The sequence below is a fragment of the Egretta garzetta genome, unplaced genomic scaffold (assembly GCF_000687185.1).
Source record: "Egretta garzetta isolate BGI_Z169 unplaced genomic scaffold, ASM68718v1 scaffold598, whole genome shotgun sequence".
Classification (NCBI taxonomy): domain Eukaryota; kingdom Metazoa; phylum Chordata; class Aves; order Pelecaniformes; family Ardeidae; genus Egretta; species Egretta garzetta.
Window position 1 is genome coordinate 2,219,683 of NW_009260621.1, and position 11,269 is coordinate 2,230,951.

At 37.1% G+C, this 11,269-nt stretch overlaps 1 protein-coding gene across 1 annotated transcript in view; it reads left to right on the top strand.

Annotated features, from left to right (window-relative positions):
- DNM3 (dynamin 3) overlaps positions 1-11,269 on the top strand; it is a 144,297-nt gene that overhangs the window by 33,239 nt on the left and 99,789 nt on the right. The window contains exons 14-15 of the mRNA XM_035900753.1: positions 185-214; positions 6,922-7,035. Coding sequence (XP_035756646.1) covers positions 185-214; positions 6,922-7,035 — 144 coding nt within the window. The remainder of the gene's footprint in view (positions 1-184; positions 215-6,921; positions 7,036-11,269) is intronic.

Sequence of the window (11,269 nt, forward strand, 5' to 3'; positions counted from 1 at the left end):
TGGAGAAAAAGCTTGGCGTTTTAAATTAAATGCTGAAACTTGATTACTTTTGGTATAAAGGACTTTGCTGAACCTTTTACGTTAAAGATAATAAACAGATGTTTGTAAGTTGATTGTTTGGAGTTGAAAAGAATGAGAAAATGTTTCTGAAATAAAACTTCATTTTTGCAATTTGCTATTTCAGGGAACCAATCTACCGCCTTCAAGGCAAATTGTACGAGCTAAGTTCTGTAAGCTTTATTGTTGCTTTTTCATTTAGCTTTTCAGAGGGCAAAGTTTGTCTCTAACTCATTGGTTTGTTGAATACTTGCTACTAAACTATTTAATGTTAAACTGTCCTGTCTGTAACACTTCCTCAACAAAGTATAATTGCAGTTCATCACTTAACTGCTACTAACCTGCTGTTACAAGTATGAACTAGTATAACTTAAAATGTTGTACAAAACTTTGAATAAAATTAATATTTTTAGAATTTACTGAGTTTCTCAAACTAAAATGACTAACTGGTGTTTATTTTATTATATAACTGGAAAGCAGTTTTTACCTGATGTAAGTGCCTCTATTCATAGTAAACCTCTTTTTGAACGGTGGGCAAATAAGTTTCTGGTAACCAGAAGGAAACATTAGCTCTTGTGTAAATGAACATGCTGTTTATAGGTACAGGTACTTTCTTGGTATTTTGTTTATGTAAAGAAATTACTTCTGATAGAAAAAGTGAGTTTTATTAAGAAACTTAGAAATATTTAAAGCCTTTTTAGCATTCTTTTTGTAGCACCAGGAGGATCAGTATATCATGGACAGACTCTTTTCTAACCCTTCCACCTCATCAGTAAATAAATATGTGAATGCCTTTAATATTACTAATTAGAATTAATTGTCTAAACAGCAGTTAATTTTATAACAAGTTACTCCTGATTCAGTGATGGTTAGGTGTAAGAAGCAAATCTTGGTATTGTGTGTGTTCTTTGGCAATATCTATGATGACAGCGCATACATTTTTCCAGTTTGTTGCCACATCATCAAATTATATTAGCTATCACTTCAAACAAACTTAAACTAAACTTATGCTTAATAAAGGAAAAGAACTAGGCAGCACTGATTCTAACAGCAGATGAATTGAATCTCTTGGGAGATCAAAATCATTAAGTTTTCCCAGTGGGATGCTTACTTGCAATCTATTGCTTTTCTTTTTTGTAGCTTGCTTTGACCTGGAATGATGCAGATAACTATTAACTATTTCTTTGTATCTCAGAAGTAAGATGAGCGCAGCAATATTGCATTTTTGGAAGAAGTGTAATGCCAGTTCCTCTTAACATGTTTTTGCTCCTTTTTCTTCTACTAATTTATCCTCTCACACTTAATCTTTGGCCTTTTTTGTTTGTCTTTTCTTTGCTACCGCCTGAGGTTTTGACCTGACTCCACAAAGTTTCTTTTTAAGCCACAGGTTAGTCTGTCTTCTAATTTGCTTGAAATAATCAGTGTAATGCTTGGTTTTATACAGCACACTAGCAAGATCTGGTTCCTGAAAGCTGACCCACTCTTAACTGTGTATTTTGTGTGTTGAGATTTGCTTTGGTGACTAAAATTTAGTGTTTAAAGCTCCCCTTCATGATATACCTTTGAAGATGAAGGTGTCATTGCTCCATGTGCCCACTGTATACTCTGTGTGTGAGAATGCAAGATAGTCAAATTTTAGAGGATTATATTTAATTTATATGAAATTCTGCTTTGTGTTTTACTTCTGTGGCAAAATCTGCTGCTGTGGAGAAGGGACTTAATCTGAACTATGAGTTTCAAGTCGCTGTCCAAGTGATTTGGAGGTTTGGGTTTGAAGGCTTTGTTTGACCTGCCTCATTTACAGTGTTACGCCAGCAATCTGATTCACTTGTTCTGGACACAAGTAGCATTTTGACCCCATCAGTTGGTCTGAACTATAGTGCTAATAATAGTAACTTTTTGCCTAATAATCCCTTTTTTCTTTTTAATCCTGCTTTGTAGCATACTTTGCTGCTTCTTTTCTTCAGATATACTTAAATCCTGCTACCTTGCCTGACCCAAGAAAAAAAATGGTTTACAGAATTTTAAGTAGATGGAAATGGAAACTTGTACCATGGTCAGGGAGATGGTCATGAAAAACTATGACAAGGCTGTTCTGTTAAGAAATGCCAGTGTTTCTGTAAAAGAGGTGATGCCCATGGACAACCACGTGATACCAAATTTTGAAATATCCTTGAATGAGATACCTTGAATTTTCACCTTATGAAGAGTAGAGAAGTATTGCTCTTCTAAGTGGCCTTTAACTATTCTTATTTTTTAGGTTAAGATTCCTTCATGATTGGCTTATCACCTCAATCTTTGTTTAACTACACTTAGAAACATGTTTCAGTTTTTCACTACTGAGTGCTTTGCTTCAGTAAAGACTAAATTTTTCATTAAAGTAGGCATGTGTTTAGGACTTAAGCCACTGTCATTATTTTTAAGTTATGCAATATATTGTGCAGTGATTTTTGGGCCAGCAATGTCACAAGATCTTGTTGTGGTCAGTATCGGAACAGATCTGATTAGTTTATGCTCTGACATATGGCAAATTACAGTGAAATGCTGTATTAGGTTCCCCTCTAGTATGTTGTTCCTTTTTAGCCTCTCTAGAGCAAAAATCTTCTTATTTGAACCCAAAGAAACAATAGCTTGTAACGATGCCTCACAGAGTAGTTTTTGCAATTTTTATTCTCCGTGTGCTCACTGTTTGCTAACACATGTTGTTATGACAGTGATTACAAGATAGAGTAGTGCTGGGAGGTTGTGTTGTGTGTTCAAAATTATTTCAACGGTATTACCTAACACAGCTTTAATGGAGAGTTATGTTAACTCAACAAATGCTGCTGCTTGTATTGTTGTGGAAGTAGCTAGTCTCATGATTTTCACACCTGTATTTTTGTCTGCCCGGTCAGTCTCACTTATCTCTCATATTGAAATCATCTTTCAAATACTACTTTTAAAGAAATGGAACACGCTCTGATTCTCTAATGTATTTCTTTTACAAATACCCTATTTGATTTAATGGAATGAGTAAGTCATGCAGCAATACATAAAATGTACTTACTGTGTTAAATCCTGCTTTCCTGTTTATCTATGAAGTGGTGCAGAATAAGAACAACACATATGATTTGGGTTTTGTGCAGCTGAACTATCAGAAAATGACTTCCTTCTGGCTGCTTCATGTGCATTCGTACCGTTTAAGTTTCATTTTTCAGACACCCAGATTAGGTATCAGGACCCTGAAGGAAGGAACTGTGTCATCTCTTGTTCATCCTGTACATGGAGTCCAACTACCGGTCAGAATATTGTCTTCACTAGTTTCTGGCAATGCCCATATTTTCACCTTCCTGAAGTTCATAACTCATGTCACTAATATCCGGCTTGCACAGAGTGACATTTAGAAATATGATAGAAAATATTGAAATGGATCTCTTAAATCCAAACCAACCAGAAAATGAACTAGTGAACACAATAATGAAACACACTACTTTCATTTTTCAAGCTGAAGTACTATACAATATAGCAAACACAATAGTTTAAAAACAAAACAAAACACTCCTCCCATCAGAGTTTTTTTAACTTCAAAAGTCTTTTGAAAATCTTTGGTGGTTATTGCCCATGGAAGGACACTGATTTTTTTAAAATATAGCTTGAATTATTTTTTGCGAAATTGGCTGGAGTCTAAGGTGTAATTCAGCTTCTCTGGAAAGTAAAACCGTGTCGTTTAATCTCACTATATTTTGCACTTACATGTTGATCAGACATTTCTCTCCCCCTGACCCCAACACTGGTACTGAGTATTTTGAAAGCGTAGCTTTTTGTAGTTAACATAATGTGCTTGGGAAATGGGAACAATTCGATGAAAAGAACATGAGGCTTAGCACACTAAGCTAGTCTTCTTTCTCTTGATGTCCCCTGGAACTGCTTCCAAGTATTTTGGATAATTATGAGCTGTTGTAGTGTCCAGGATATTTTACAGAACACAGTACCCTGTTTTCTCAGAGGGGTATAGATAAACAGGTCTAGAAATTTGCAAACGAAAAACACGTACCCAAGATATTGCTATAGCTTTGTGCCCTGCTCTTCACTCAGGGTTGTGTGGGAATGACAGCTGGATCTAATCCTCAGCACACAGGACTTTTGAGGAAACAACTGGCAAATTCCTTCCTTTACAAGACAGTGACCAATGTTTGTATTAGCAAGTCATCTTGTTTCTGTGCACACCCAGTGATGGGTATGCATCTGTGGGGAGACGCGTTGGACTGGAGCTAGACAGTCTTCTGGAGCTATGCAACTGATGTAGTTCCTGCATTAGAAGTATTAAAAGCTTCTTTACTTCTTAAATGGCTTATATAGTTTAGATTTTAAAATCTTGAGTCAATCTGTTCTGAGATCTCTACAAGTGCATTCTTGTCAAACTGAGAAGATTTGACTCTTGTTAACATGCTACAAAGCCTGCGGTAATGATGAGGGAAAGCACTGAATGGAATAAGCAAAGACTGCTACTTCCCTTCCCTTCTAAGTGCTCATCACCTATAAGGTTCTTGAACATGCTACTTGGGTGTTTCTTACTGGTTTGCTTGTAGAAACCACCCCTTTATCCCCACTGTGACATCCATCTTCAAATCTTTCACTTTCTCTAAGATGTGTGGCCAAACCAGTTTTCAGTAGTGTGCTGGCCCGGCTGCCTGCACTTCCTGTATGTGGATATGCGCAACATAGAATTTTCAATTGCAGACAGCATAGTTCAACAGCATCCTCTCTCATAGCCTCTTATTTCAGCTTCTTTATAACATGTGAATAACCATCTTTACCCATTAGCAGCGAAGTACTTAGTCTGCTGTACAAATGTAACTCACCATGTTGCGAAGCTAAGTTCAAGTGGTTGGGGAACCCTAATTTCCTGGATTTTTCATAAAATTTCTTCCATTTGTGTTTGTGTAGTTCAGTGCAGAAAAAAAATGAAGTTAGCTTGGTTTCACAGCTTATTCTGTGGCAGTTGCTTGAAGGCTAGTGTACTGGCTATATACGCATGTTGCTTGTTTCCTGTTAAAAGTTTACTTCAATAAATACTGTAAAATAAAATGAGGATTTGACTGGGTAGTCAAGTTCGTATCAGTATGTTTCCCTTAACTTGCACTCGGGCAAGCATTCCATGACTATTTGTACTCAGCAATGCCCCCTCTCTACTTCCACCCATGCCCCTTCACCCAATGAACATGAATATTAAAAATAATTGCAAACTTCTGCAGAAACCTTTGTGGTACAGGCTATTCCATCCAGTCTGCTTGTGCTGTACTCTTGAGTCTCTATACGGGAGTCATGTCCAGTTCTCTCGTAGCTTACTGAGTCTTCAGAAACAAATCAATGCTTTCTTAGTGATTTTTTTTTTTTTTTTTAAAACAGGCTGAAAACCTATAGATTGGTTTTGGGTCTTCAGTGGTTTTCTTACACTGTTGGCCTGGTTGGTAGTGAGTGGGAAAACATGATCATCTTATTTTAAGTGAAATTGATACTCTTGGATTATGTGCGTTACCAATACTTTTACCAGCTTTCCAGGTGCAACTTTTGATCTCTTTCTTTGGTTTAGTTACCAAATACAACTTTGGTATTGCACAGAGCAAGGAACTAAGCTTTTCTTTTCAGGGAGCTTACATGAATGTGCATGCTGAATGGGAGTGAATTACGATTCTGAAATTTTTGTAGGTGACAAAGAATAGATACCGAGTAATGTTTCTCTCTGGTTATCTGTTGATATTGGAGTTACTAGTCTTATAAAGCCCTATGAGAGGGATGTCACAGTCCTGTGTATTTCTCTAAAAGCAAGAGGAAACTCATGTTTGATCACACAAGTCCATGCTTGTGAGACTTATTGAGGGAGTTCTGAAGGGCCTCTCTGAGCACTGCTTCTCTCCATCTCAATGCTTTGTAGGCAAGTAAAGGGCATTGCTATGGGGAGAAGCAGAATGGCTGAGGTTCCTTGCATCTGTGTGATTGGGAGAGTTCTGTTGTCTTGTTCAGAGTATAATAGGAAGGAACATTTGTTTTCTCATATACATATTGGAAAACAAAAAATGTTCCAATAAAATTGGAATGTTCTATGTGATCCATAAACCAGTTCTCATGAGCATTCTCTCTTCTTCATCTCTGGAGTTCTCTCATTCCTCTTAAGTTTTGATGTAGCCTCCTGGCCTTAGTAATTTATAGGTATGCTGTTCCCATTTGTTCATTCATCTTTGACTTGTAACTATTTTATAAAGTTCTGCGTTACCCATTTTCCCCCCCTGATTTTTATTGCAGCCTTAGTGGTTTTTTTTTCCTCTTTTCTTTCCCTCTTCTACCTTATGAGAGGAAAATAGCTCTCATATACCTCTCCTTATCACTTCCGATCTTAATTTCAAATTAACTGTAGAACACCTCCCTATTTTGTCACTTGATTCAACCCCTTCTGAAAATTCCCAGTGCATGCCAGAAGCCACTCACTTTGCCAGAATCTAGGTGCTTCTCCTAATATCCAACTTTACAAATGACCTTAACAATTAGACTAGACCAAAGTAGTTGTATATAAAGTTGTATGGACTACTACAATCTCTAGTTATACAGCAAATAAGTTTCTTCAACTTTACATGATCCTTAATGTGCTCATGCTTGCTGTAAGTACAACACGATAATACTTAAGCTCCTCTCTTTCTTCAACCTTTTGACTTAAAACACTACATTCACTTTGTTACTTTTTTTTTTCCTTGACTTTGGCAGAGACTGAAAAAATACACCTGTTTTTGTTTTATTTAGCAAGTCTTGATTTAAAAGAATGAATGCAGCAGCAGAATTATGTCAAGTGAGTAATGAACTAAACTTGTGCCTGACTGCACCTCTGCACAGGTCATCCGGAAAGGCTGGCTGACCATCAACAATATTGGCATCATGAAAGGAGGATCCAAGGAATACTGGTTCGTTCTAACTGCAGAAAGCTTGTCCTGGTATAAAGATGATGAGGTAAGGAATGAAGAACTTTTTTGTACTGGGGAAAAAATGAGTATTTATTCAGTCTGCTGATATCAGCTTAAAATATTAAATCAGCTTGTATAGACTCGAACTGAAAGAATGTTTTAAGGTTTTACCTGTGTTCTTTAAATTTTCTAGTTTTGATTAATGGAGAATGCTGACCTTCTAAGACTTCTGTTGAAACGTTGATCACACAACACCCTGTATTTATGTTGAGTGTTTTGGGGGGGTTTGGTGGTGTGTTTTTTTTATGTTTTCCCTCTCTTCCTGTGGTTTCCACACATTGGTCTTTGGAGAAAAAAAAAAAAAAAACAAACCAAAAAAAAAACCCACTTGATTTTGAATGTTCTGGTTATTGTCCTATGCCTGTTTGGACTACTCTTGCACATCTACTGGAAGTTGATCATAAATTGTCTAAGTAAAGTTGCTTCTAAGAGATACTACAGCAACTGATTTAATGAGAACAATTGTTCTCTGGCCTCATATTTTGAGAGGATGAAAAGCCTGTCTGCAGAGTTCTGTAGCTGGTTGGTATGGATTTTCAAATTTGACAAAAAAATGCACTGTGGTAAGAAATGTCACTGCTGATCAGTAAATCTGAGGTGAGTAATACGAGAATTGGAAAAAGCATTTATGTGATAAACAGGACATCCAGATTGCTCACTTTATTGAATATGTTGTTAGGCAACTCATCTGTTCGGCTTTTTATTTTTTCAACTAAGTGCGTATCATTACCAACAATCTAAAACTCTAGCAGTCTTTTTAATTTTTGAAAGTTAAAAAGGGGTTTATTATGTGCACTATCAGCTTTACAGTAAAGCCCTTGTGGTTTTTTTTAAGGTGTGTGTTGGTTTTTGTAGAAAAATTGGGCTACATTTAAAAAAAAAATCCCATTATTTTCTGAAGTTTTACTTTTTAAGTTAAATGTTTTCAGCAAAATTTTAGTCATTTTTAGGGTGAACCAGTTTACTGGATGGAAGAGGTACAGGTAAAGGGAGTTTTAAATGAGCTCTAAAACATCACTTAATCTTTCAATCTTATTCTAAGTAATAATCAAACCACTGCCTTACCCCAACAAAACAAGGAGTTGTGCAGACAATTCATGTTCTGTTTAAACTGAGTGTTTACTGTAGTGGATTTTCTAGAACCACTGGGGAGAGGTCCTGAAATGCTCTAGCTTATGCCAGAGCTCTGCTGAGTCCTGTGAATCCAGAATGTGGTACTTCTTGTGGGTAGTTACGTCAGTAACGCTGCCGGTGGTGGAAACTGCGCTGGTCAGTAGTGTTTTTTTCCTGGGTCAGCAGCCATTTGGGGATAGACCTTAAGACTGAGGGACAAATTAGGTTAATCTTTAAGATTTTGCCCCCTTGTTTAAGTTTTAAAGGGGTTCAAATGTATTCACTGTAACGGAAAAATGAGTGCATGTCAGACAGAGGGGAGGAGCCAAGTGTCAAGAGGGGAGTTTTATTCTCAAATTACTGAAATATAATTTGAAGTATCTTATTGTAATGATATAAAAATTAATTAAAAAGAAATGCAGAAGTGACTTTATGAATTTGAAAATTTGAAGCTGGTTGTGGTTTTTTTTTTTTTTTTGTGAACTACCTTGAAGCTGCTAGAACTCGTTGACTAAGATTAGCTACAGGTAACTGTAACTATAATAAGTGGTGTGGTGAGGTTAAGACTCCTTGCAATGTTCTGTCTCAGGCAATTGGAGTTGCATCCAAGATGGGCTGTGGCAATTTTTTAGGCAGTTTTGGTGTTGCTGCATCTGATCTTTGTTTAATGTGAAATATAAAAATTACTGAAAATACTTACGGAATGTCTTCTGTTATGCAACTTCAAAAATAGTTTGTTTTGATAGTCTGCTAGGGAGAGTCACCTGGGAATCTCAGAATGGTATGTGGAGGGAGATGGCCACTGTCTGACTTCTATATGCATATTTTAAAATAATGTCTGTTGATGGCCAAACAGTTGTGTTTTGAGAGTCATGAAGTATGCATATTTTAAAATAATGTCTGTCGATGGCCAAACAGTTGTGTTTTGAGAGTCATGAAAATACCAGTAGTTCATTCAGACCAATATGGGGGATCACTCAGGAATTTTTGAGAGTAGTAAGAGAACATAACAGCATAGTACTAGTCCATGCTTTGCTGGTGGAAGAAGTTCCTCCTTAAGTACAGATTTGCTGTATAATTTGATTACTCTGTCCTGGGAAAGAGAAGAATGGATTTTTTTTAATTTTTTTTTTTTTACTGGGCCTTTCTCAGTAAGTCTTCAAAAATTGGCAAGGTCTGTTTTAGATGCTTTCTGAAGAAGGTCAAAGCCGCAGCTTGACCATTAAGTTAGTCAAAAGATGAGTGACTTGTTTCAGAAACAGAACTAGTGGCATCTGAAAATAAAGAAGCAAATACTTGATCTTCTGGCTGAATTCCAGTTTTTATAACTACATTTCGTCTCCTTAAAATGTTCTTCTCACTTCCAGCTTGGTTTGGTAGTTGTCACATCCTGTTCTCAGATGATTACTGAAATGACTGCATGCTGTTGTATTTCCACCCTAGTAAGATAAGTAGTCTTCAGTGATGTGTGAAGTGATACCCATGTTTATGTGTCTGGACTGTGCCTGGGCTCAGTGTGGCTGTGCACACTGTGAGGTCACGGGGAGTTCAGATCCCCCGTGCCTCCCACTCGGGTGGTCACTTCTGCAGTCCTTGCACAGTAGCAAGAGCCTCTCCATCGCAGCTGGGGAAGATGCAGAAAGCCAGGTCTCACCTTTGTTCTTCTGCCACAGGGATGAGTTTGTTCCCCCTGCGCCTCTACCCCTGAGTAAGGAATGTTGCAGCAGCTTGTGTGCCAGAGAGCTCTGACAGTGTACTTTACAAAGCTATAGTGCTCGCTGGGACCTCTTGGGGCTGTGTACCCCCTCTAGTGTAAGCTGAGCCCATTTTCTACAGTCTGGAATTTACTCTTGAGATGAAAATCACTCTCTGAATGCAAGTGGTTGCTTGCTAGTGCCATTAGAAGGATGTAAATTATTTCCTTTATTTGTGAGCTACAGCTTTTATAAGTGAAGAATCCACAGTGGAATGCATTTTGAAGCAAGTTACTTTGGCAAAAGATTTCAAAATTTGTTGTATGATACCAGTATTGCAAAAGAAACGATTGACATGCTGCTCAAACATACAACAGTATTTCATTCCTGATGAGATGGGAATCAATGCCTGAGAATGTTTTTTAGCCTTGTAATTATGGAAATATCAAGTTGATATTTGAACAGTGTGCTTGAAGTATCAGTTATGTGAATACTAATCTGGGTTAGTTTCTGATCCTACATAGCTGCTTGTGTTCATAACTTCGCTGCGTGACCAGTACCACGACTTTGTGCTTTTCCACTTGCTTAAAATGAAGCAAGGAAAATACTGTGTACTATTGTAAGTAAGTTAGTTGTAAGTACTGTTGTAAATACTGTTGAAAGTAAGTACAAGATTAGTGCATTCGTTGACCTCACAAATACAGATTTCTTTCCTAGGGTATTCCATGTAATACTAGCTAAAGTATTAAAAGGCATACCTACCACACACACACAAGAGATTAGATCTGAGTGTCTTAGCTCTCAGTTGTTTTGTCAGGTAGCACAAAAAGCTGTAAGCTTTTGTGCTGAGGTTCACTTGAAAGTCAACCTGCAAATGTGAAGTTTGTGAATTAACCACTCCTGGTTAATGGACTTTGGAAATGTGGAATGCCATCCTGGCTTGTGAATCAAAAAGCTCTTTATTGTAAACAAAAGGATGCCATTTGTAAAGTGGTTTAGCATTTTTACAGAGTATGGTCAGAGAATGGGACTACTTTATTCTTTTCAAAGCAGAGGTTTTGCTGGCATTATTGGTGTGCAAAGGATGCCAAGCTGGGCTCTAGGTAAGAACTTCAAAAAATGTGAAATTTACGTTTATTGGAAAAATTCCCTTTAGTCTTATTTCCAAATAAAATATTTCCATTCTGTTTCAATAGAAGAGGATAGTATTGTCAACATCCAGTGATAGATGCAGTTTGTGTTATAATTTTGCAGTTTATTCCCAATTGTAAAATTCTGCGTGATTTCGGAGGGAGATACAAAAATAAGTGAGGAGGTGAGAGAGTGAAAAGGGGAGAAGTTACTCTGACATTGTGTATGTTTACAGAGTTAACTTGCCACACAATAAGCTGCTCTCAGCTTCTGTGGCTAGCA